A 27621-nucleotide genomic window follows, 5' to 3' on the forward strand; every position below is an offset into this window, starting at 1 on the left:
GCTTCCCTTCCCCAAGAAATTAATGCTGACTGCTGCAGTAAGTCAGCAGACTGGAGTGTACCTTCCTGGGCCCTCAGCTCCACTGCCAGTTTCAATTAAAGGCAGTCACTCTACCAGGTCTCTGGTTAAGAGGGGTCCTCTGTCACCAAAGTGCCTTGTGCAGGACCTGGTCTAGGCTGAGTGTTTGCATTGCGAGTCTTGTGACACAAGCACGAGGAGTGTGCCACTTCATCCTGCCACAGCCACCTGGGGGTTAGCAGAAAATGTTGGTTTTTACTGCTGTTGACAGTACATCCATTAGTGCTGTAAATCTTTGTCCAGAGTCTGAGAGCCAGGGGGAACACAGTTGTGCTAGCCCAAACTGGGGCTCAAGAGCTGATCCCCAAATTGGGGATGAAATAAATACCATGACTGAAAGAGGTTCAAACTATTCTTCTTTGTCTTATGTTGTTTGGGTTTCAAGATAAGCATGCAACAGAGCTTCAGAGCAGAATTGCCTTTTAATTTTACAATGCCAAGAATTCAAGGCTCTTTGGTTATAAATCCCCCCAGTTTCATGGAGAAAAGGCTTAATCCACTAGATACCACTGTGACAAGTATCTGCTTCCTCAAAGGCATCTTTATTAAAATGAATCAAGATAGTCTCTTGGGGGAGAGGCATCACAAAAGCTCTGTAATAAAAACAAATACTTTCTTTTCCTTAAAGTCTTCTGATCAACAGCAGCAGATGTATTATTGACTGAAAAAAAAAATTATAGTATTTGATTATGTAGTTGAGTGGGCCTGTCTTTTGTTCAAAGTGAAATAAGTCATATAGCTAACAAAAGAAATTAAATTCTTCAGCTAGATTTGAATTGTATTTGTTGAAGAGATTGTTGAGTTACAGAATTATTGCATCTCAATTCCTACTATAAAATAAGGTTTTGGCACTCTTGCCTGGAGTTGAGAAATCAGTCACACTTGCTTAAATTTGCAGTGATGGCAACAGTTCGGCTCCAGTGTAACTTCAACAAAGGATTTTCTCCAATATCAAACACTTACAAAAGGAAGTGGAAACATAAAGTCAGGTCTTCCAAAGAGAGAACACAGGAGTAGTAAGGGAGCTGCTCATAGACAGTGAAATATGCACAATAATTTCCTCTACTTCTAAGTTTATCAAAATACAGTCCTTATGTTTAAGGCCATTTGGTCTTATGTGATGGCAGGGTGGGAAGCAAGAGGAGGGAAGTGTAAAGGGCTAAAGTGTCTGACAGTGGGCAGCGGCGAGAAGCTGTTTCCTGTGATGCCATCTACTGCTCTTTATAAAGTGTGTGATGACCTAAAGAAGGCTGAATTGGTTGCTGTTGGATCAACCTGCAAGGGACTAACCCCTTGGGGTTTGTAAGCTACCCACCAGCAACAGGCACAGACATACCTGCTCCTGGGGATTGGACCCCAGAGCTGGGGTTAAGAGTCCTGCCCTACGTTGTCATCACAGTAGAGTCACCAGTTCCAGGGAGTTCACTGCCTGCAGTAGATCTGGGGTGGTCTGAGAGAAAAGCTCTTTTTTTGGATCATCTGAACTTCAAGATAGACTATTCAAGAGAGGTGAATTCATGATACCTGCATTCACTTTGCTCTTGTCACAGTCATGTTTTTGACTCTTTGAAACAAGTAGTTCCAAATAGAGAGCTTAAAAAATATGTATGCTGTGCAGCATCACTAAGTAAATACCTGGCATAGAAAACTATGCTTTTGCAGTTGTACTAGGCTGCTTTTGAAGATCCACGTCTTTAGGATCACAATTGCCAAATGACAGTGCTTTGGAGGATCATCCCACAACACTTCTACAGCTCTTAAAATGCAGTTCCTAAGCTAGATCACTTCTTGAATTCCAGCAGACTATAACCTCATTTAAGCTCCATTTATAAATTTTCCTTTGGGATCTGTGACTAGTATGAGCAAGTTTCTTCTCAGCTGCTCAGAGCAAACATAATAGATTGTCAGCTGGAGCATGACCAAAGGGAGTAGCAATTAAAACCATCATGTGGCATTATCTCAAAGAAATTTTCATTTTCTTTCCAAACATACCTTCCAGTTCTTGTTGTAAGACACAACCAGCGTTGACTGCTTCAAAATATTTCAGATGCTTGCTCCCACTACGACTCTACAAGGTCTGTTTCAGGACCTCATTTCCCTGATGTCAGAAAGGATTTATTTGTCAAGATCAGCATAGACTAATTTGTTCCTGACCTGCACCTGAAGACTCAGTAGACTTAGTGCCTTCCTGGCACTTATGTCCCAGAAATGTTCCACCAGTGGCTGTGTATATCCTAATTTCAATTTTTCTACCATGCAAGTAGAAGAGTTCTGTTAGGATCGCTGTGTGCTGTTGGCTTCATTCCCATGTCTGCAGTGTTTGCATTCTGGTATTACACACCACCCCTACAAGAGCTTCAGCATTACATTTACCCTTAGGGTATATGCCACTGCACTCCAAGTTGATGGCCTTAGCATCATCACATTTCAGAAGCTGTTATGAAACCACTTAATGCTTTTGCCTGACTGCCCTGCAAGCCTTGACTAAGCAAGCCCAACAGCCATATTTTGTCCTTTGGCATTCAAGATTCAGCAAAGGATGAATTGTAATCTGTTGTTCTTGTAGACAGAGAAATGTAGTAAAGTATTCACTGGGTAAGACCTAGCTGACAGGCCGTGCTACACTATCAAAGCAAGCCAGCTCAATTTTTCAATCCCCATAATGGCAATAGTGTGACACTTAGCTCTCTCTCCCTGCCTGAGAATCTTGGCAGGATGCCCATCCAAAGCCAATTTTGTATTTTGTATTAGAGCAACTCAGAGATAAATTATAGCTGTTCTGAATTAATGTTTTACATGCTCTGTACTTCCCTGCTCATCAGCAAGAGGACAAAAAACCTCATGTATGGAGAAGATAGAAAAGAGATTGCATCTCATTTGACTTTGTGGAAATAGAGGGGTAAATTACTCAGAAAGCAGAACAGGGCTGGTCTGGGGGCCAGGGGCACAGTAATGGGAGGCTGTTCTGTTGATGAAACCTCAGTACAATGAATAATAGTGCTGTGAAAGCATGGTAGATAGTCTATCTTCACTGCATTTCTTACCACTTTTGAAACCCCTGAGTAAAGAGACCCATTATTTAAAACCTTGGGCAGAGAACCTTTTAGGCAAAATTACCTGTTGCACTATGGTGTACCAGGATCAGGTTCACTTAAGCTTTAAGAATCCTTCAGTGTTTTTCCTGAACTTCAAAAGTCAGACTCTCATGCCTGTATAAAACAAATGAAAATGAGTTAGTAAGTTTTACCTGTGCAATTCAAGTCAAGGAGTTAGAGGGAGTAGGGTGGTGGAAAAATGTTCACTGCGATTGAAAGAATCACTTTTAGCAAGAAGGGAATCAGGAATACTAGAATGAGAAAGGATGTCAGTAAAGATAGTTTTAAGCTTGGAGTTAAGTTTGGTGTAGTCACAAGGCTAAGAGAGAGCTGAATTTGCCAGGGGTGTCCTGGTGGCGATTATTCCGCTGCTGAAGGAGTCTGTAGAAATGCTGTTAGCAAAACCCAATTTAAGAATTACTGTGACACCATTTGCAGTTCCTCAGTGGAGGAAGGCATCCGTAGTATGTCTGGTCAGCTCTTTAGCCGGAAGACATTTTTAAATTTTTTTTTTTTTTAAATTTGTATTTTGTGAACCCAGGGGTAGATGCCTTTGAAATTAGATTAACCATCAAATTATAACACGTATTTGGCATAATCAAGAACACTCACAAATTGACTTCTGACTGCACTGCTGGTTAAGACTCACCCCTGCCAGATACATAGAAATCAAAGTCACAAGACTTGCTATAACTCCATGGGTGCTTCCAAGGCTCTCTTTCTCTGAGGACAAGACTGCCTAGGTACTGCTTAAGGAATTCTGAGTAGAAGCACTAGCCAAGGATTTGCTGAAGGTATAAGGCGATTAACTATTGCCAGGCATTTAAAGATTACTCCAGTGAACCCCTGTCTCTGGGGTTTGTGTGTCCCAGTATATTCAGAAAGAGTGCTTTTTTGTCTCCCTCTGTAAACTTACCTGTTACCAAGAGGTACAGAGGAAGAGTTTGGAAGCATTGATACATTTTCTACTTTCTCCCCTTTTCACTGAATCCAGTAAGGACAGAGCATATCTAGCTTGATTGCATTTCAAATGAACTGGTATTTCACCTTATTTCCTTTGTCACAGAAAGCCATTTATTATAAGAGCAGCAATTTGGCTCCCAGCTGCCATGAGATAACATGAGCAGCAGTAATCAGGTTCTCCCATGACATCCCACTCCCCTAGGTCAGAAGGGTATTTTCAGCCTTGCTTGTGTAGAAATATTACTGTGCTTCCCGTTGTGAAAGAGAGGGTATTTCAAAGAGAGTTCATGATTTCTAGAGAAACTTCTTTGCTACTTGTGCTCCATATAGCCGCTGTCTGGAAAAACCCATGTGCAATAATTTCGTTGTGGGTTGACTTGTTGACTTTATGTCATTGGACACTGAGAGAACCAGTCAAGCTATTTTTAAAAGGAAATGTTGGCCAATCCTGTCAACAACACCTGCAGGAACCAGGCGAGGAGTCCAAGGTTCTAAAAACTTAGGCTGAGGACAGAGGAGGCTAGATTTTCTGAGGGAAAATTTTACTTTGGAGAAAGACTACCTGTTCTCCTTTCTGTCTGCCTCCACCGCATATCTTTACCACCTGCTTTCCATTTATTCTAAGGGGGTGCATTAGGTTAAATTCTAGAGGCAGAAATACGGTTTTTGTGAGACTGTGACTTTCTACAGATACTGAAGTATTGGACAGTTCTGTAATAACTGGAAATACTTCAAAGTGTGTTTTGCACTAGCTTTAGAGAAATGAAACCACAGCCACTATCCACAATTTTTTTCGAGTTCACTGAGTAACTTTAATCTCATCCTAATAAAGCTGCTACAAAGAATAAGAATGGAAGAGAAAAAAGAACAGATACAAATGGAAGGTTTTCCTACAGTTGTTGTGGACTTTATTTATGATGGGTGTTTCCAGCAGAGGAAGCACCAAGTTTGTATTTAGGCTGGTGATCTGGGTGCCCTCTGTTTGTCACTTCTAAGCAATTAAGACATGAGCTATTCTGGCAGCTCTGCACTTGCAGTCACAGGCGCTCACACCTAACAAACTCAGCTTTGTGTAGCCCAAACTGTGCTTTGCCCAGCCGGCAGTGTGCTGGAGGGAACAGCTGCTTAATGACAGACCTTAACCAGCCGTGCTCCCTGCTCCCGACACAACAGCTGAGGAAAGTAGCAGACCTCAAATATTTTCTGCTCGACTGAAGACGGGCAAAGCCCTGGAACATAAGTAACAAGTCAGTGCTGGGCCACATGGGCAGATAAATGCTTCAAGAGTAAGCTAATGGGCAGCAGATAATTGCATGGTGCACTAAGCACATGTAAAGGTAGGGCTGTACTACGTGTTTGGGGACAGCTGGTCAAGCTCCAACTTCTGAAGTCAGGCACAGAAGCCCTGTTTGGTGGTTATGTGTATTTTTTGTAATCATGGTAGCTTTGACATGTACTTTATGGTTTGTTCAGGTTTTCTTGACATAGTGCAGTACTTAGGCTTCTTCCTAAGCCCAGTCATTGGACAAGTCAAGAATTTTATGTGTTTGCTCAGCAGCTCCTTGCCACTCCTGTCTGCAGTGAGAGAGAGAACGTTTATTCAAGGTGGTTGAACAAAACCTGCAGACTTGCTTTGGTTTACTTTAGCTTTTCATAATGTGCAAGAAATGTTCATTTAATAGCAGAGACTCAGTTGCTTTACATATTTTGCCTAGCTCCACTGAAAGCAGAGGGGTTGCAGTTCATGAGCTTACGCTTACTGCTGCTGGCTACTGATGAATTTGAACCACAGTAGGGGGGAGTGAAGGAGCAAGGAGCGGATAACAAAAGATAGCTCCACCTAATTCTCACACTTTGGACTTCTAAGTAATAAATTTGTACTTCTTCTTTACACCAAACCACAAAATATGTGTTTTCATGACTGTACTCCAATGAAGTAACCCACCTCTCCCAGCTGACTACCAGTTCTGGCAAAATCAGTAATTTGAAACAATAGCAGCAGTAGGGTAATCTCTAGAGCAGCCATGAAGTGGTAGGATAGTATATGTGGTTATAATAAAAGGTTTTGCTGTAGTATTGATGACCTTGAATTTGATTGTTAGCTTTCACACAGTTTGCTGGGTGTAATTATTGCATTCCTTAAAATCCACCTGGAAAGGGAATTGAGCGGATATGTCAATTGTTTGGCTTCCACATAGGACGACATGGGGTCTGAATCACTAATTAAGAGTGGAAAGTGTCTAGAAATAGGAGAAATGAAACAATAAAAGTAAATTTTACTGATCTTGCCTCTAGGGTCCTTTCCAAAAGAGCCAAAATTGGAGACTCAATCACCTCACAATTCCTGAGAGAAAGAAATCATAATAGGGTACTGCAGCTTCAGTCTGCAGGAAGAAAAATACTTTGCCCTTTGCTTTGAGCAAATATTGGTAGTGTTCTTGTCTCCTGGTTCTTTAAGGACTTGAACCTGTGTGGTCTCTGCTCTGTGTGGTGCTTGACCTTCACTGCTCTAAGCTTGGTGCCCAGGAGTATACTTGGCACGGCTGAAATATAGGCAAGATTTCTGTGCAGTTAAAGTAGTTTAACAAGTTTTACTGAACCTGTGCAACTCATATTTTGCAGGTGCTTAGCCAAGTTTTGGTCTGGTTTAAAGGCATTTTTGATAGCTTCTGCCAAATTTTGGAAGTTTTCACCAAATGCTTTATGCATCAAGATTTTTTTATAACTTGAAAAATTTAAGGAAAATATTTTTTAAAATCTACAAAGCCAGGGGCAAGCCTCATTAATTTCCTATATTCCTGCAGCTGGCAAAAGTACTTTTGCAGATATGTTGAAGTATTTGCTTGGATTTTTTTTCTCTATTTGAGTATTTCAGTATGTTTTTAAGGGTAAAAAATGGATTTACACTACATAGAGGATCTTGTAATTGTGAGTTTCAGGTGACCTTATGTGAAAAAATATGACTTAAGAAAGCTACTTATCATCAAAACATGTGAAAGAAAGTGAGGAGAAGTGGTACTGAGTGATGAAACAAAAGATCTTTCAGGAATAAAAAGGTACACGTGGGAAGTGGAGTCAGGCTGATGCCAGCAAGTTTTAATATGCAAGGGAGGCAGATGTGGATCTTCAGATGCCAGTTTTGGTGGCATGTTAAAGTTCAAGGTGTGATTTGCCTCTCATGGTGGTTTTCTAGGGAGGGTGTGGGGTCTTCTCCAGAACATCTCCCAGATTTTCAGCCTGGAGCAGCGCTCTAAGGTGGCCCCCAGGGCCCCTTCCAACCTGAACCTGTCCATACACTTCGGAGCCTAGTGAGGTGTAATCATGGAGAAAGCAGCTCTCTCCATTTCAGGATGAGAGAGCCACGAGCAGTGTTTCAGCAAAGCCTGAGTTAGTGCTAATAAAAGGGCAGTATGCCAGAGTTGAGAGAGACTGACGGGTGCAGGACCTGTGTTGATTAGATTTGCCGTGTGCATACGAACGAGTCTTATAGCAATCCTTTGCAGAGATTTAATTTATAAACATGAGGAAAAGTGATTTTATGAAATGTGCAACTGATAGTAAATCAGCTTACTCTTTACTCTGGGGGTATAATGTGCAGAAGAGAACAGAGCCTATTTCTGTGGGAAATGAAAAACAAAAGTAGGAGCATTGCTGTAGATACTTTATCACTTGTGATTAAGGCAAATATTCTTCGTGTGTAAATACATATGATATGCATTTGTATCCTCCCCAGTGTTTTCTAGCACTTAAAAGTAATCAAAATGGAATTTGGTGAAGAAATGATAGCTATTCCACTGGGCATGCTGAAGACACAGGGAACCAACCTTCTCCTAGTTTTTTATGTCTCAATTTATGTGTCTATTTTATTTGTCTGTACTCATGGACTTAGAAATAGCTTTTGAGAGGAGAATGAGTCTTTGGCATGAGAAGATCTGAAGACAAATAACGTCAGCCCGGAGTTTGCCATGCTTATGTAACATAATCCCAAATGCTTCTCACCTTTGTGGATTAGCTCCGGGAAACCTGAACTAAAAGCTTGCACACTGCTTTGGGAGCAAAGCATTCCCTTGCATGTTTCACCTTAAATACATTTTGGACAATTGATTAGCATCAGTCAGAGGATACCAGGAAAGTCATAATGCAACGGAATATCTCTGACATTAATTTTGCTTTTGTCCTGTTGCCCTATAAGCACTGCTTCCTTAAAAAGGCCAGGAAAAGTTAAGGCTTATGGTCTCACCTCAGGAGTCATGTTTTTCTGCAGACATCAGTGGAAATGGCAGTGGTTTAGGTCTCCATCATACTGGTATTGGGCATCCCCGTTCCATAGACACTGCACAGGGTGTGTGTCCTGAAGGGCTTCCCACAGTCATGGCTCAGCTCTCTTGGCTTCAGGGTCAGTGTTTTCCACATCCCACAGGGAGGCAACCATCTGCAGCAGCTGATTCACCTCTCCAAGATTGCTTTCTGGAACTTTGTCAAGCGTAATTTGAAATGTGCCACCTTTTGGCTTCACTGAGTCTGATTTCTTTCCAGTGGCGCTGCACCACTATCTTCTGTAGTTTGTGTATTTTTCTCTGCCTCATTGTGCTGTAACCTGTTGTTCATGAACCTACACACAGGCAGTAGGTGCCCTAGGGCAGTGGGCCATAGCTGCTCCTCCAGCTCCCAGACATGTCCTCCTCTGCCTTAATTTTTGCAGCAGAAAGGATTTTCCTTTTGCACTGACATGACTTGCCACTGCTGCTCTGGTTATTCCTGCACCTCCTGGCTGTGCCTGTTTAAAAGTGCAGTTCCCAGCTGCACCCCAGGTCAAGTGAAAGCTGCAAGTGCTCTAGAACTATGTTACTTTGGATTTAGGGTATTTATTTAAACTTCTCCCAGGACACACAGCCTGGACATTGGATAGTGAGTGGCTAGTGTCAACAAGTAAAACTGAGATCCTGATCATGGTCACAGAGTAACAGGCATTTCTGTTAGAGTAAGAACATTGCAAAAATGTTCATTCTTGCTTTTCTTTGCTGCTCAGGAAGGTGAATGGGAAAAAACTTGCAATCAAAGGTATTCTAGTGTCCATTGCAACTGATGGAATTCTAGTTTTAATGGCTTGGTTTTTGTTTCACAGGGTATATGGCTTTCTTCTAGGCCATATTCTCATTACTTAAGCAGGCAGAGTAAATTGGATTGATGGTTTTTTTTGTGCACTAATTTTTTTTTAAAGATAAAATGTGACACTTGGCCTGCATTGTGAATTAGAAAGCAGCAAGCAACAGGAGAATCTCAGCTCTCATTTTCAGGTCAGTCCTAATGCTCTTCCAAGGACATCCTCTCCAGAGACAGGCCACACAACACAGAGATGTTGAGGTGTTCCTCTGTCAGCTCAGGTATTTTGTCTTTCTTCAGGTGGGGTTCAGAGCTCTCTTGCTGAGGACTGGATCATTTCTGTGGGTTGAACCAATGTCAGCACTCAGAGCATTGTGGGTGGGGGTGACTGGCTGTTATCCCACAGCCAGCTTTAGTAACGGAGCAGGGGGCAAGTGAAGGGTTTTAATAGTGGGCTAATAGGAATTGACCTCAGATGGCATTTCAGACATCTGACACATGAGCTACAACAGATGCTGACCCAAAATTAGAGATACTGAATTAGGATAAAAGCACTGCAGAATAAAACAAAACAAACATCAACTACCCAAAGAAAGACCCAAAATAATGAACACTCTTCAGTCATAATTTTCAAGATACAAGGTCTGACTCCCTCTACCCTTGCAGGGCTCTCTTCATACAGTATGTTTCTTGAGCCCAAATAAATGTGTGTGTGTGTGTGTGTGTGTGTGTGTGTGTGTTAATTTTCCCCAGTTTTCTCTCAATTCTATACCTCTGTCCATGGAAGTCCTACACAGACCTGTGTCAGACCACTACTTGTTTATCTCAAATTGTCCATGGGGGCTCCTGTGTTTATGAGAAACCCATCCAGAAGCAGGGATGCAGCTGCAGTAGCTCTCAGGTAGCACCTACACAGTGGCCCCATTAAGCCATGCTTTCAGAGCATCAGATCTGTCGGGTGTCCTTCTGGCAGCACAGTTCCTGCGGTGGCGACAGCGGGAGGCAGAACAGCCAGAGCCAGCTGGTACATTGGATGCTGAAGGTTTCAAAGTGACAGGATTTAGTAAATGAAAACTCCACCAAGAGTCATCAGGAGAGAGATTATTTGACACAGGAGATAAACTGTCCCCTACATCATCTTGCTTTTTAACTGGACACTTCGGTTCTCTTCCATTTTCTTAGGGAATACTAGGTAGGAAGAAAGATATGTGCAGGGAAGGGTAACACATTACTGAACCAAATATACATTTGGCCAAGATACTGCCAAATTGAGCAGGTTTTTGATGTCACCTGTAAGTAGATAACTAGCCTGAACAGACTTGAAAACATCTCAGGCAGAATCCCAGTTTCAAACAAGCCGCAGGAACATGCCAGCTTCCAGTAGGTCACATTCTGCTTTTCTGGGATAAGCAAAATTGAGCATTGACAAGAATTACATTTCTTGGATTTTACTTGCTCCTGTTTAAAACACATGCACTGGGGTCAAGTATTGACTGCACAGTCAGTAGTTAACTTCAAGTGAAGTAGAAAATGTGCCTGTCTAGTTAGATACAGGCCAGTGAAATGTAGGTAGTATGTCGGTAATAAAACAGTTCTAAAAGCGGAAGAAAACTTCTGCAATAGATGTTGCTTTCTTGGTGGATTTTAATTTTTTTTTTTTACTTCTAAACCAATACAAAGTAAAATATCAGTCATCCAGTAGTCTCTGGGAAGGGAGGATCATGGTCAAATGGTCAAACTCTATTGACCCAGCTTAAGAGACAGCCTTTGAATTTTTGGCAACAGAGGTGTGTAGCCCTAGATTGGAACCCAACCTTTTCTGCCAGCATTAGTGAATAGTGCTAAAAGTTCATGCAAAATAGGACAAGTTAGACCTTTGACATTTTTCTCACAACTGTTGCTTTTCAAATCACTGCCTTTGCATGCAAAGGTTTGTTGGATTCATCCATTATGCATTTATTAGAAATTTGATAGAGGTCTCATATGTTCCTTCTAAGAGGCTGAAGCCAGTCAGCTGCAGTACCCAATTGTAAAGATGTGGTTGCTGGCTTGCAATGTTCAGTGTATTTGATATTCCTCTGACTTGAATCTTTTGGATGGGAATTTAAAAGTGCTAGTCCTCTCTGATTTTTGTGAACGTTAAAGACAGCACACAATTACTCATAAGAAAAGGTTCAAAGGGTTGTTAGCAGGTCCTCTAGTAAAGATTTCATCTTTCCAGTGATAACAAATGTATTATAGAAGACATTGCATAGAAGGAACTGTATATCTTGGTGCCTGTGTTTTTGAGAAGTATTTTAGGAATATGACTTATTTCAGCTAACCTGTCCATGTGTCTACCAGATTCTGCTCTGCCTGGAAGTGTTCTGTAGGATTTTTTCTGTTTTTTCTAAAGGAAGGGTCAACAATATCTGTGGCTTTGTTTTAATCACATTTGATGAATTGCACTTTACTGTGACATTTTCACCTACTGCTGTATTAGGCTAGTGGTTCACTAAGAACTCAGGAGAAGGTGATGCCACCAACAGTCTGTCTTCCAGCATCTGGATTTCCTGGCTATCCCATCAAAAATGTGTGAATAAGCCAGTTCAAAATTGGATGACATCTGAAATACATAGGATCAAGCTAACATGCTGTGCTAAATATTGTCATTAGTATTATTGCTACCTAGTTCTGTGTGACTTCACCAACAAGCTACACAAATCTTTGCAGAGGTATGCTTTCTTGTGATACAGATGCTACTGATGAACTTTCATTATTGATTTCTGTTCACAAAAAGTGTACAAAATAGAGTCAGATTAAAAAATGGAAACCTTGCCCTGGTTTATATTGCCTTCCTTTATGAAAGATTTAATTGGAAATCTAACAGGAAATTAGACTGGAAGATTACCAACTGCATGGCTGGCATGCTATGAAAGATCAAGTGTCTGTGCCTTTCATATTGCACACAAAAGCAGCTTTATCAGTTATCTGGGATTTCTTGTGAATTTTAGGATATCAAATATGACATCAGCAGCTTCAGCAACAAAAAGATGTGGAAATACATGAGGTAGAAAATCTATGCAAATTTTCATAAGGATTTTGAGAGTTGAGGATGAAGAGTCTTTTACATTGTCATCTTAAAATGAAAAAAGAAAAGGCTACAGAAGTTAGCCATCCCTAAACACAGCCCTATTGACTGTTAATTTCCTAAGGATCTTTCCAAAGAAGCATTTAGAAGGATTACTTTTTCAGGGCTAGCCTCTGGAGTATTTCATCATGTCAGCCACACGTTCCACAGGAGTAAAAACTAATGGCAACATATCTCTCACAAAAGTCCCTTTTGGATTTTGCCAGTTTACCTTACCTGGTACACAGGGTGTCTCCAGGGAAGATTACTCAGAAGTTATCTACTTGGCTGTCATTTGTTCATTCAAAAGAGAAAACCAGAGAGGGAGAGAAAGAGGAGTGTTCAAGTCTTTCTGTCTGTCCTACTTAGATGGAAAATCTTAGTTACCCCAGGGCCAAAGTCATATGGAGCTGTTTTCACTGGCATGAGGTCTGTGCTAGGCAAAGATTTCTCTCTCTACAGAGGGATCGTAGTGCCATGCCTCTTGACAAAATGTTATTTCTTAAAGCCATGTTTATCCCATGACCTTGTCAGAGGTGGATTACCATCCTCCACAGACTCTGGTATTCTCTAGTTGTACAAAGCAGGAAGGAAGCACTTGTGCTTGTGAAACTGCTGGAAATAATTCAGCTGTTTGCATGTGATGAGAAGTTTTTAAACTAGCCTGCCTGATACTGGTTAGCTGTTTCTCTTTAAATTGATGCTGCCAGAAATACTTCAGTCTTGACAGAAGAAAAGAGAGGGGGGAGAGTCATGATCAAGGAACCTTTTCTTTGGCATAATTTAAGGCCATTTGTCTAATATTGGCAACAGCATTTGGGAGATTCAGCATCTTTTCAGCAAGTTTAAATTAGAAGATTGTAACCCTGTATACACCTTGATACTGATTACTTCACCATCACAAGTATCATCACAAAAGACAACTACACTTGACTATTCATTTCAGAGGCCATAGTCTTCCACAAGTTGTTTCAATGCAGTTTTGTGCACATACTAATGCTTTGGGCATCAGCAGATTTAATGAAATTTGAACTTACATCAATGTAATATATGGAATTATCTATATCCCAGGAAAAGTTACACATAGCAGCTGCAGCTATTCCATATCTAACACATGGTGTTTTCAGGAAGGAGCAAACTGGAACAAGACAGATGAAAACATTAGCCTCAGGCATTCAGGTCAGAGCACATTAAAACAGAGAGATTTGGCAGATATCAAGGGTGGGAAAGTTGGTATTTTCTACAGATTTTTGCTATGTTGACAGTGCAGCTTTATTTTCAAAAATTAAGAATTTTTTATAGAAAGAGTGATAAAAACAGGAAAAATGCTCATTTCTACTTCAGGGATGCAGGTTTGTTTCAAGTCAATGGGAATTCTTGCTTGTATGATCTCTGGAAGGGAAAATAAAGTCAAACAACTGCAACAAAAAGACTATGCTTACATTTGCAATGGAAGGACTTCACCACAATTACCTGATGATACTCTACCTGGTTTGCTCAAGATAAAGTGGTATTAGAACTGCTAATATATATAAGTGGATAGAGTGAGGTTTGGGTGGTGGCTTGGCGAGATGTTCCTGGTTGGCTTCATTGCCATGGCCCTGTCAGCAAACATCAGCTGTAACCCACAGGAACTAAATACTTGTTAAAACAAATCATATTTCATCCTTCATGCTTTTTGAATTTAATATTGTTTTAACAGTTTGCTGCGTGTACCAGATGATTGATGCTGTCACACAGCAGATAAAATTTATCATTCTGTCATTTTTATTCAATACTTTAGAGGCATTTTGGTTCAAGCTGGAATCTGAAGGAATGTTACACATCTTTTATATAGTTCACCTTAGTTATAAAAATAATCCATCTAATTCTCAGTGATTCATTGGCAGACATTTCCTAAACACAGACTAGAATTAATTTGTAAGTTAGTTGTTGTACCTGAATATGTCTTGAAAGACATGGGCTGTATTTCTTTTTAAATTTCTTACAAGGAGATATAAATGAATATGATATCAAACACAAACACACAAATTCATATATACACAAATATATATATGTCAACTACATGAAAGAAGGTCAGTTATGTTTAATCACATGCATGTTTGGCCTCATTTCATAATGAAAGTCATGGACTAATATCAGCTATTCACAACAATTACATGGGATGTTGTGAGAAGCTTGTTACACGGAAAAAGCTTTTTAGCTCCTCAACTTTGAGCATATGTCAGAGCTTTTACCTGTAAAGATGACCTGCAAGGACTGTGCTCTGTTGAAATCATGGCTGAAACCTCTGAGCAGTATTTCAGTGATTTTGTATTATCCATGACTTTTAGCAGGTCATAAAATTACTGTAAAAAGGAAAGAGACTGACTTCTGGTATAGCAGGAGTTCCATTATATACTTCAGAAATAGATACCTTATCTTCAAGTTTACTTGACTTGAATTTAGTCTATATTAAATTATTTTGCCTGTGTCACAAGTCACAAGTTACTGCTGCTGAATCCCGAGAAATAAAGTCCAGCTTGGGGTGAAGAAAATAACAGCTAAACTTGCTTGTTCCTTCAGAAACCAGACACAGGAGATTATGTGTGGTAGCCTTCCACATGCGCTACATTATTTGCTCTTTTTGTGTTTCAACAGGCCTTGAATAGGGGCATCGCTGCTGTCAAGGAAGATGCTGTGGAAATGTTGGCCAGCTATGGGCTGGCATACTCCCTGATGAAGTTCTTCACGGGTCCGATGAGTGACTTCAAAAATGTAGGTCTGGTGTTTGTGAACAGCAAGAGAGACAGGACCAAAGCAGTTTTGTGCATGGTTGTGGCTGGCGCTGTAGCTGCTGTATTTCATACCTTAATAGGTAAGGTCACTTCACGTCTAGTTAATATGACTTTTAATTTGCTTCCCTCAGCCACTCTTCAAACTGCTTAAGCTGTGGGCTTAATATTTCATTTGTAAGTACAACAGGAGATGTAAAAGAGATGAGATCTCTTGGGCTGGTATCATGCCCATCTACACAATTCTTACTGCTTTTTAGATGGGTTGTTCAGGAGCAGATTCCATGCACAGGACTCTCCTGCCTGGAAGAAAAACATGCTGCTGATCTCTTTCAGTCAGGTGTGTGAGCAAAACTTTGGTGAGGTTGACAGGTTGCCTGAAGCTAATAGCTCAGTGATACTGTTTTAGGTAGTGATGATCAGCTAGCAGTATCTGCTGGGTTGATGTGGCAGGACTTCAAGGTGTGCTTGGTAGGGCTGTTTGTCAGTTCTTGGTGGCATTGTTGGTGTACTCCCTCTGTAACTATTCCTTTGCTACTTATCTCACTGTACAAAACTCTCAGCAGGTAGGTGCCAGCATCCTCATTAAAATATCTGATAGTACTCTCTACTGCTGCTAGTCATCATCCACTTCTGTTGAATAATTAATCTGTGAGGAAGAGGTTACTAAGAGCAATTTATACCAAACTGAGACCAACTCCCTGAGTGTACTCTGAAACAAAGAAAATACACAAGCAGACACAAACTGAACATTAAAAGTAAGGCAGCCACAGGATTTGCCAGTTTTTGAGAGCCTGAAAAAATGGGATATCAACTCAAGCATCAGCCACAGCAATAAAAGCCATTTAACTTGGAAGACTTTTAACTTCGTCCTCTCCAAGGACTGCAGTGGATTCTCTGCACCTTCTGGCTCATTCTACAGAGCTGAAACCTCTGGACCTCAGCAACGAGGAACAGGAGATGCTGGAGGAAGAAGCAGAAAGTGCACTACATTGAGCAGGTAAAATCCTAAAAAGCTGAGAATTGTAAGGGGTGGGAGGGAGGAGGTAATGTGGCAGCCCATAGAGGCACATGTTGGTTCACAGGCAGTGGCATTGAATTGCATCACCACCATTAGGGGGTCATTCCATCACAGAAAAATGGGAAATGCAAGTGTAATGGCAATATCCTGTATTGCTGTGAAACCTCAGAGTGGCCTGGAAGTGAGGCAGCATTCATTATCAGGCTGTTAATATCTCAAGAGCTACATGTGCTGCAGTTGATCATATAGCATAGCATAGCATAGAATAGAATAGAATAGAATAGGTCTGTTTCAGTTCCTGTCTGAGTAGGTATAAGATCCATCTGGTAAATACAAATGCCCCCTGCTCTTATCCTTTAACAGGCTGCCAGCTATATTCACCAGCTTTATGTGCCTCCCAAACACTACAGTTTGTTTTCACCATCATATCTCTTATTCCACCACTGGTTCGCAAGCCCTGTGCTATTTAGCTTTGCTCCATGTTATGGTCATAAAAACTGCTTACAGTAATGGCTCACTAGCCAGGGCAACTCTGTGTCAGGAGTTAGCTGTTGCTAATTTTGTAAGCTGAATCCATGCATTCAAGTTAATTTAATTCACTGATACTGATTGGTCACTTCCTAAATATGTTTACATTCGAGGCTGCTTTATTGAGTCACTGTTATAAACTTTGGGCCATTTGTACATTTGGCTCTCATATTTCTTTGCCTGGAATGTTTCTTCAGACCCCAGAGCTGCTCTTCTAGTTGCTCACTTGCTTTCCGGCCAGTCCTGGTCAAAGTTTCTGCCTTTGCCAGCTGAATAGAAAGTTATTTTCTAGTCATCCAGTATTTTATTTTAAGCAAGGATAGATTTTAAGAAATATTAAAGTATAACTATCAGATTTCCAGGTGAAAGACATAACTGGATTTTCCATGTGTGACTTCTTATTGAAAGGAGGTGTTTGGAACAACGGTTGGAAAACCTGTCAGCTAAATTTCTTGCCTTTGCCTGGAAGTAGAGCCCTGCTGAGTTCAGAACCTCTGAAATGCCCTCTGCAGATACTAGGAAAAAAAGGAGGCTGTGCTTACCATGCTTTATTAAAGTCCTGAATTAAGGGGCTGGCTGCACACAATCTTTCAGCTTTTTATGGTGACAGGCTGCAAAATATTTTTTGGTATTTTAACTTGTCTATGCCTGAAAATATGCAAAGGCCACAGCAGAGACTGGCAGAGCGCCTGAGGGAATTGAGTTAGTCAGATTCTAGCACCAATTGCCTGGGTGATGCTGCCAAATTCTATGTTCCAAGTTTTCTTTGAACCTGTTTCAAGTCCTGATTATTCTGCTCTGACCCACAGATGCACAGCCTGCCGAGCAGGAAGAAGAGAAGGAGTCCAGTGACAGGCAGCCTCCTAGGACCTGCAAGTATGCCCCAGCAGCTGCAAGCTTATCACAGGCTATCTACAGGAGACACAAATACAGGTTACTGATGCTTGGTGGATGAAAAAGAGAAACAAATAACACTTAGGGGACTGACTTTTTTCCACATGCCGTAAATATAGGGCTAAGGAAGATGACATGTCTGTGTGCCGTGGACTGTCAAAGCCCAGGAAGAAACAGAAAACAAAAAGCCCAATGAAATAAGGAGTACCAAAACTCAAAAGGAAGAAAACAAGTGGTGGTAGAAACACGGTGACCACAACGAATCACCACATTTCCAACTGTGATAGAGACTATTTGCAGTCTACACACGCAGCTCCTCACAAACAGCTGCCTCTACTCATGGAAAATATCAAACCAGACCGTTTCACCCACCTGACTCATGCTTCATTGCTTCAGCACCAGCTCCCCACTGTTGCTTCCCCACTGGGGCTCACACAATCCTCTGTGCCAGTGACTGGCTGAGCTAAACCACTTGAAGTCACAATTGCAAGCTCTGGGTCCCTAAGTCCTCACCCAACCACATCCTTATGAAGGTCTGCAAAGTCCTCACCAGCAGCTCCTATAGCTCCCCTGTAGAGGTAGCAGTAACAACTGAGAACCAAGTTGGCCAAAGGGATTCAAAACCATATTCTCATCCCACTCACAATGCTCCTGTAAACCTTGTTGGTACAGTATTCCTGGATTTGCTCTTTCAGGTGTGATCTGGAAATAGAATATAGTATTCTGCCTTCCTTCCCTTGGGCTACTTCGAGGGCAGCTACTGCCACCAGTTAGTTTCTTGGTGGGAAGTTCACTATGGAGACAGGGTCTAAAGTGCCTTGTTATTTCAGAGATTGGCTTTTTGGTGGCTGTAAGAAAAGGGATTCAAGATGCTAAGCCTGTCTGTGCATATTTTTGACATGTTACTAAATTGCCAGCTTGACAGAGGAGAAAAGTAATTTATATAACATTATGCTAACATAATGCATTTCTTAGTGTTGCTGGTAAGCCCTCCATACTAAACGAGTCCTTTTAACATCAGTGTTATGAAGGGCATGCACATTTTATTTGGCAATGAACAGCTTTGTTCAACTTTTCACTAGTTTACTGAGAAATAGTATACTGAGAAAGTTTATTTCCTGTTGAACAGCTCCCAGTAGTTCTGGAAATGATAAGGCAGCAGTTACTTTGAGAAAAGATCCTCTTTACTTTTTACTACACCTGGTTAAAAATGACATGATGGGTCATTGTCATCACCAGGAGAAAAAGGTTGGAGCTTTAGTAACCGGTAAACTTCAGTGTAGGTTACCTTCAGCAGTCTGTAGCAGATTGGAGGCACAGGACATGTGAGTGATTTGTTTCGTGCCCATTTATTCCTGTCAGGCTGCTGCACGTGGGCCGTGGATTGCACAGGGGAAAACTTCAGCAGTTCCTAGCGACTCCACTGATACTTTTGAACTTCCCACATGCATGATCACTGCATGTACATTGAAAGTCTCCATAAGAGGTGACACATAGGTGTAATCCCGCCAATTCCAGTGTAACACTACTGGAATTTTCCAGAGACTGGGAGTTACAGAGTGGGTTATGACAAGCTGAGGTATTATTTTTTTTTAGCCAGTCTTATTCTGACAAGACCACTGGACTGGAGTATACTAAACATTTTGCCGTGGAAAAAACTGACAGCACAGGAACAGAAATCAGAATATAATTCAGGCTTGCTGCTTTCTTCCTCCCCCCCCAAATAAAAATAAAATTTTATTCATTAAAAATTTGTCCTTCTGCAGCATCTTCACATGGTCATTGCTAAAGCAGTGACATGCTTCCCTGGCTGCCCCGACCCTTTTCCCACAACAGGGGCAGTTTCTTCTCATCAAGGTACTCAGGACAAAGGAAGGAACCTCCTGACCAAAGCATTTTTGGATAGCAGTGATTGGATTTCAGTTAAAACAGGCTAATTTTGAGACTTGTGAAATGTTGGCTTATATGAAGATATTTCAGATACCAAAATTCATTGATAGATTTGGGAAAATCAACTAATGCAATTTTGGAACTAGAGCTGAGCACAGAAAAACACGATTGCAGTAATCAGTCTGCATTGAGATGCTCCTAAGCTGTTTTGGTTTTTTTAAATTCATGTATTGCTATAAGCAAATTAAAAATATCACACAGCCTTCAACACTCTGGTCATCTGAGCTTTCACAAGGCGAAACCAGAGGCTTTCTCTTTTGTTTTAAATTCAGGCTAACCAAAGACGTAAAGAAATTTATATACCCTGTGGCACCTCCAAATGAAGATTTGCTATTATTTTTTCACATTTGTATTTTCCTATCTTCCCAAATCACTTAGCTGAACAAATCATCTCAGTGCATTAAGCATGGTTCTAATAACACCAAGGTTGTGGGTTTGATCCCTGTACAGGCCATTCACTTAAGAGTTGGACTTGATGGTCCTTGTGTGTCTGTTTCAACTCAGAATATTCTGTGACTGAGAAACTCTGATCAGCATCAGTTTTGGCCATGTGAACCATCACTCTGACAAGCAGCAGAATAGATTTGTTACGTCTCAAGTCTCCAAGTTAACTTTTAAAACTGGCAGTAAAGTATGTAAATGGAATGTGTCTAGAAAGACCACACTTTAACCCAAAATCATGCTTTGGTTTTTTTTGGGTTTTTGGTTTGGTTTTTTTTTTCTGGTAAAGCTCATTTTGACATATGTAGCTCCATGTCTGGAAGTAAACAGCATCACTTCCTCTGAGAGTTTTTCCTTTATGATTTAAGTATGACATGCTCAGTAGCAGTCAGCTCCAAATAACTACAGTACAGCTATTTGTCTGAGACTGCTGGCATCATCAGGAGTGTGTTGTTTTAAGAATGTCTGAAGTTTGTGTGGTAGTAATTGGCTTGATAGAGAAATTGGTGTAGGGACCAGGAGATCCAATTAGGTGTACAGTTTTCAGTGTCATTTCTTGACCTTCTGGGTCTTAAAACTCAACTGGAAAAATCAAAAGCAAGAATTCCTGCTTAACTTCTGTAGCAAAACTGATCCTAAGACACAGCAAAACAAATGAGGTATTAGAGGAGAGCAAACAGGCAGCTTGTCTTGGACTTGGACTTCTCTGTTTTAGTTGAAATGATGCAAGAAGTGGGAAGTGCCATCTGCTTTAGATTCGTGTAATAGTCTCTGGCTCTGTTGTTTGTGTTATTAATTTTGTACCATTCGTCATAATAAGTTTGTAAGGTTGGCCAAGGTTAAGTTCTAATTGCATCAGCAATTGCTTGATTCACAGCTCAGTGGCACATGCCTGTATGTTTGTCAGTGAATCTCAGCTTGCTGAGTCCTTCTTTGTGAGGCTGGAAACATTAATGGATATCAGCAAAAGCGATTGTGTGCTTTCACTGACATGTGAAATAGTTGACTATTTTGAAAATAAAGTTTTAAGTTTAACCATTATGAATTTAAGACCAAAACCACATTAAAAAGTGCAGTTAAACTTTTTTTTGATGGTGGGAGAAAAAAAATCTCTGAAGCTTACAGAGCTCAGTGCTGATATCCCTAAAAATCTTAAAAATTTGGTGCTATGGGTTGTAATGGTATAAGTCCCTTGAGAGTGCCCTGCCAATAAACTACGACCCTTTTCTTAGAAGTGAGAGTAGTTCAGCTTCTCTCCCTCAGATTCTCTGAGTTTTTCTCTGATAGTAAACTTTAAGTAAAAAAAAAAATAAAAAAAAATAAAACCTCACTGGCCTTTAGAGGCAAAAAAGTTACTTATTACTCACATTCTAAACACTTTAAAGTCTCATTTAAAGCAGGTGAAGGGCAGGGAGAGCAGGGAAGAGTGACGTGTGTAGTGTTCTGTGCTTCTAGCACTGTGCTGCTGGAGGTGGCCCCTTCCCAGGAGCAGGATCCTCAGCACCTGGACTATGATTCTCAGTCCCTACGTGCAGGATAAGGTGGCGTGCTGCCTGCAGCAGTTTTTAAGTTTTTGTGCAAAAGTGTAAAGCACACTCAATGGAACCTAAAGAAAGCTCAACGAATCCAACCTTCACAAGTGGCTTGCCTCACAGAGCTTCCAGACTTCTCTCCTTCACTGAAATAAGTTGATTCAGAAACATCCATGTAGTGCCCTGCCATAAAAGCAGCTTTCCACAGGAACTTAGCATGCAAAAATCCCTTCATAGCAGAGAGTTTTCAAAACACTGAGTGAAGATTGGCACATGGCTATTCATGCAAAACTATAAAGAGGATGTACCTAATGTTTCACTGAACTGCAACAAGCACCTGAAGAGTTAAGGGACGAAACTGCCTTCTCTAAACTGAAGAAAGGTTGGAGTCCTGCTTTAAAATTCTTCCCCAACCCTGTTCAAAAGGAAACAAGGCTGGGAGTGCCTCAGTAAGATGGCTAAGCAACTTGGGATTTATTGAGTGAATTTGGAGACTGTGAGTCTAACACAGTTCAGGTGAAAGACATATAGATAGGGACCAGCATAGGGAAAGGGGGAGTTTTTAACATTTTTAGCATGTTTGGGCAGTCCTGGTTATCTGGAATGAGGCTCATGCTTGTTCACAGTGCTGTCATACCACCTGCTTTTATTTTACTATCTTGTTTACACTATCTTGTTTGGACTCAAATAGTCTTTTCAGTTCTGTTAATCATTTAGCTGCTGTATCTCTAAGCCATCACAAAACAATGATAACTTAAACTCCTCTTTACTTGTTTCCAAATACTGTTTATGAGTTACGAGAGACAGTTTTAGGCTAAGAAGGTTGAATTTGATGACTAATGTTAGCATTTGTCAATCCAGTTATGAGACCTGCATGCATGAAGAGGACCTCTGTCCTGAAATACCCTATATGAAGATGTGTACAAAGATAATAGAGTTGTTGTAAGTGGAAAATTAGATAGATGTTCACATTTGAGATAGTTGACTTAGAAAATACACAAGTAGGAGAGAACTGAAGTAAGGCTCCCCAGGGACAAATAATTGTGCTATTACTTGCCTTGGGAGATCGGCCTTACAGCCTAATCATTCTTTTAACAGCTATTGCAAGTGTATAGAGGAAATCAAGTAATGATGTGCAGGTCTAGAACATAGTTTATAAAAGGTTAAAACTGTTTTTGATTATTTAACTCTGCATATTATATTTGTCTCCATAGTTCAGACTCCAGTCACAGCCTTTGTTATTCCTGGTTATTGGGAGGACTCCGGGGTTCTTAAACCAGCCGGATAACATGGATACTAACAGAACTGTAAGCAGTTCTGTAGAGAGCTATGTGGTGACTCCCCACGTCTGTGCTGTCTTCAACCCAACGCTTTGGGAAGAGAGACCTGGAAAGAGAGTGTTTTCCAACACTAAAAGTTGCCTTGGGTTGAAACAAGACAGTGAAGTAACATACTGGCGATCAGAAGTGGGAACACCCTGATTTCCAGAGGTGCCCTTTTCTGACTTGTGGCTCCTGAGGTGCTGGCTCTAGATAAGGAAACTAAGGCAGGTCAAGGCTGCCTAGGGACTGCACAGCAAAGCACACCGTGTCCTGACAGGTCCTGGCAGAGGTAGTCATTAGGCAGAGTAAGGGAGAGGCATAATGAGTGTGATTTGTTGCATGCCATCACAAATCACAGTATCCTTTTGCAGCTTTGGGCCGGTTTACAGGTAATGTCATGAGAATGCAGTGATAATAGATGGTTTCAGCATTTATAAGGCACTACATCCCATGAAGTACACAATACCTGGTGAAAACAGCTTTTCTAACAAAGAGCCTTGATTTAATGAAGGAGCAGTAGATTTTCTGGAGTACCAGTGTGTTCATTTAGCAAACAGATGTGGCACTTACTATACCCATCTCCCAATCCAGCCATTTGTTATCATTCCTCTGCCAAAGGTTACTTTAAAAAGAACCATGAGAGCACTTCTTAGTTGTAAACAGCAGCTGGTAAGGCTGCAATATCCGAAGCCCTTGCAGCTGTTTGCTAAATGGATGTGTGTCTGAACTCCAAGGCATCACAGTCTTTCAGGTACTTCTGAATACCTCACCCAAGAGTCCATATGTAACCTTTGTTTTTCATTCTTATTCTTGTTTCTCCACAGCATATAGTGATCTGGGGTATTACATTATTAATAAGCTGCACCATGTGGATGAATCAGTGGGAAGTAAAACTCGGAGGGCCTTCCTTTATCTTGCTGCCTTCCCTTTTATGGATGCCATGGTGAGTGCCTGATTCAGAACTGAAATTTGATGTCAATGTTATGGTTTTTGTGACCCTAATTCACAAACTTTGTTACCTGATGGGAAACTGAAGTATGCAGAAGTAAGATGTGTCCTTTGCAAGCACTAACTCTGGATACACGTAGGCTCATCTCCTGCTACATGGAGAAAGCATTTGGGAGGACTTTAAACATCCAGAGATCATGACAGATGTCCAAAACCTCAGCTGCCTTGTTAGAGTCACAGTATGTGCATGTTGGAAAGCACTGGTCATCTTGTGATGAGCTGCACTGGTTGTCTGTATGTGACCTCTTTCTGATTTGTAGTGAAAGATTTGGATTTGCCATGTATTCCCAGATCACAAGGAATAAACTCAATATTTTCTCAAAGCAAATTTGTCGAAAAGATGATTCTTACCATCAGTTTTCGTAAGCACAGCTAAGTCCAGTATATCTCAAATGCTTGGGCGAGAGAGCCACACATGGGGTGAGCTGCTGCTTCCCAGATTCTCACTGCTTGTGGCCTACACAAGATGAAAATGTGGCAACTCTCTTTAACACCTTTACCTCTGTGTAAAACTGCCAAAGGATAACCTTCTCATGGCAATGCCTCCGCCACCTTCTCACCACTTTTGCTGCTTGAAACAGTCACTTTACAGTTGTGTACGATAAAAACGTTGGATCATTAAGTTTTCTTTTCCAGACAGGACTCGGTATAACTCAGTGGGCCAATGAATATTACACTTCAGAGCTGCATCTAGCTAGTGAATGATTATTAGATTATTTTATTATGATAATTTATTAGATTATTTATTATGATAATTCATCCTATGCACCATCTGATTTACAAAGGGCTTATTTCTTACAAGATGTGCTCAGAAATTTCTATACAGTCTGTAAATTTATTCCAGTTCTCCCTGCCAGCCTAGCAATGAGAAACTCAATGCAACAGTGCTTTCTCTGCATTAATGGCTTAATGTTTGCCCAGGTTGACACCAGGTACTGCTGGTAGAAAAGAGCTTTGTGGGTTGATTGTGTACAATATAACAACCAGAAAACAGCATTCTTGGACCTGAAATCATTCACAATATCATAATCACTTTCCAAACTTTTCTCTGGCTTTTTTCAGGCATGGACCCATGCTGGGATTCTGCTGAAACACAAGTACAGTTTCCTGGTGGGATGTGCCTCCATCTCAGATGTCATAGCTCAGGTAAAATCTCCTCATAGAAGTCACTTTTGCCATTGTGTTAGGGACCAGATGGTTTCCTAAACAGGAACTCTCTTGTACAGGGAATCTCTGTGCCTTCTCCCTCTTCCATGAGCAAGACACCAGAGGAAGTAATCTTGTGTGCTGCCCTCTGACTGTTTCTTCATCGTGTGAAGGCTATTTGCTGACAGTTGTGGTTTAGAACAGTCTCACTTGACTGGATCAAGTCAGTTCCCAGAACTGTTTCGCTATGGTCATGTCCTCAAGCACTTCCACAGCCCTGTTTCATAATGGCTGAGAAACAAGTTTTGTATAGATATGTGTACATTTAGGAAAAAGAAAGGTCAGGCAAAGAGACTACTGGCTGCTACCAATCCTGAGGCTGAGAGAGTGCTTTGAAAGAGATCTTTCTCTCTCTGTGCATTCTCCCCAGCACTTTGCACAGTTCCAGTGAAATCCTGAGTTGGAAGTGAAGGCTTGATTCTCCAGCTGACCTGTCAGTTTTGCACATGGTGTCTAATCCTGGGAAATGCAGTGTAAGCCACCTTCTGAGTACTTGTTACTGTTCCAAAAGGTGAAGCCTGAGAAGTGCACCAGAAGGGGTCTCCCCTGGGTGATGCAGAGAAGACCAAATATTTTTTGAACTTTCAAAAGGGAGGTGTTAACTGTCCTGTTGCTTTGTATTAGGCACACTGAAAAAACGACATTCATACACACTGATGATGGCCAGTGTTGTAGCATTTAATAACCAATATACAGCCCTCTTTTGAAAACATATAAAAATATTAGGAAATTAAGAGTCCCAGCACCCGTAAACAGTTGCTGTACTTACTGCCTCCTTACCAGCTGAATGGTGTAATGACTGGATAAGAAAGAGAATAAAGCAGTATAACATCAAAGGAAATATGAAGTCAGTGGCACTCAGATCAATTTTCCATAGCATTTTCCTGCCACTAAACATAAGGAAACCATAAACCAGGTTGACCCATTCAGTCAGTTGCTACTCTGTATTTGTCAGGTCTGCCCCACTACAGTACTGCACTAAATCCCCAGAGATAATACCAATTACTGTAAATTACCTAAATCCTCAGGGTCTGCTCGTGTTCTGATGTGACCTGCAAAGTTTCGTGACCCTGGGTGCACGCCGGGTCATGCGCAGCTAAATACAGAAACAAATTCTTATTTTTGGCCGTGCCCTTTCCACAGCACATGGTGAGTGGGGTGCCAGGGTTTTGAAGAATAAGACACCTGTCACCTTCTCTCACCAGAATACTACACAGAGCAAGAGCAAATCCAGAGCACAAAAAGTTGTGGCTGTCATACCCCAGAACTCTACAACTACATCTGTGCTCTACACGGGGAATAGGGGCACAGGCAGTAGCCAGTTTTCCTTGGATAGCTTCATGTGCACACTCGTTGTGATTGACATCACTTCTGTTTACTGAAAAGCAATGTTTTTGTAGGTTTCAAAAGAGGAGTTTTGCAAACCTTCATAAGCACTGTGGCCTGCCTAAGGAACATTTGCAGAGCGTGGTTTTTCTTAACTACTTCTACAGCTCTAGCAATGAAGGAGAGAACCTGCACCTGAACAATGTGTATTGTATTTGTTGTAACTCACTTGAATGCCAGCATGTCCTGGCAGGGTTTTCTTGGGTCTGCTCTTCACAGCACCAAGCACAGTTGGCTTTCCAGTTGTGCCCTCCATCCAGAGTCATTTGGAATTTAACAGGCATGTGATGCGCTGTGTACTTAACAAAAAGAGTAATATCATAATAATCAATTCCTTTACATTTTATGGATTGAGCATTTAGTGTTAAGAGGCTGAATTATGAGCTGTTCATTAGCCCAAAAGTTTCCATTTAATTTACATTAATGTGGCACTCAGCTGAAGAGCAAATAATGAAATAGTGAAATTTCACTTGAAAAAGTTGAAAATTAGGTTGACAGAAGACTTCCTGCTCCTAAATGTTGAAGTGAATACTTTAAAACATCTGGGTTTTTAATTGCCATTACCGTCCCCCTGCCAAAAAAAAAAAAAAAACAGTAGGGCTTGGAAACTGACCCTAGAAGCATGTCTCCAGCCTCAGTGTGTATCAGAATAGCACATTCTCCTGGGAAGAGTGACACTCAGCCACGTGCTTGCTGCCAGACCTTGCCAGTCTTTCATGCCAGCCTTCTCCTATTTATGGGTTCTAGTCTGACGCCTGCCCAACCTTCAAGTCCCATTTCACAGAGTACGAATTTAACTCTTGTTCTTCTCGTGGGTATGACAAATACTGGGGGGTCCTGGCTAAAGTTTCTAGGCTTGAAGTCAGATAGATGCTGGAGCCATGCAAGTTGTTGTTTCAGATGGACTTAGTAGGAATCAGACAGGATATGTGTTGGCCCTGGAGAAACTCACAGACAAATTGTTAATCATCTGTTTGGTTGCTCTGCAGGTTGTTTTTGTAGCCATTTTGCTTCACAGTCACTTGGAGTGCAGGGAGCCTCTCTTGATCCCAATCTTGTCCTTATACATGGGAGCACTTGTGCGATGTACCACACTCTGCCTCGGATACTACAGGAACATACATGATGTTATTCCTGACAGAAGTGGGCCTGAAATGGGGGTATGTCTTCATATTTGTGTTTTTTCAAACTCAATAATTTTGAACGTGGGG

General features: G+C 41.1%; 1 protein-coding gene across 1 annotated transcript in view; it reads left to right on the forward strand.

Moving 5' to 3' along the window:
* Positions 1-27621, forward strand: part of ANKH (ANKH inorganic pyrophosphate transport regulator) — a 107916-nt gene that overhangs the window by 40834 nt on the left and 39461 nt on the right. Inside the window, exons 2-5 of the mRNA XM_032117765.1 lie at positions 14989-15205; positions 23635-23753; positions 24881-24964; positions 27400-27570. Of these exons, the coding sequence (XP_031973656.1) occupies positions 14989-15205; positions 23635-23753; positions 24881-24964; positions 27400-27570 (591 nt within the window). The remainder of the gene's footprint in view (positions 1-14988; positions 15206-23634; positions 23754-24880; positions 24965-27399; positions 27571-27621) is intronic.

The sequence above is a fragment of the Corvus moneduloides genome, chromosome 1 (assembly GCF_009650955.1).
Source record: "Corvus moneduloides isolate bCorMon1 chromosome 1, bCorMon1.pri, whole genome shotgun sequence".
NCBI lineage: Eukaryota > Metazoa > Chordata > Aves > Passeriformes > Corvidae > Corvus > Corvus moneduloides.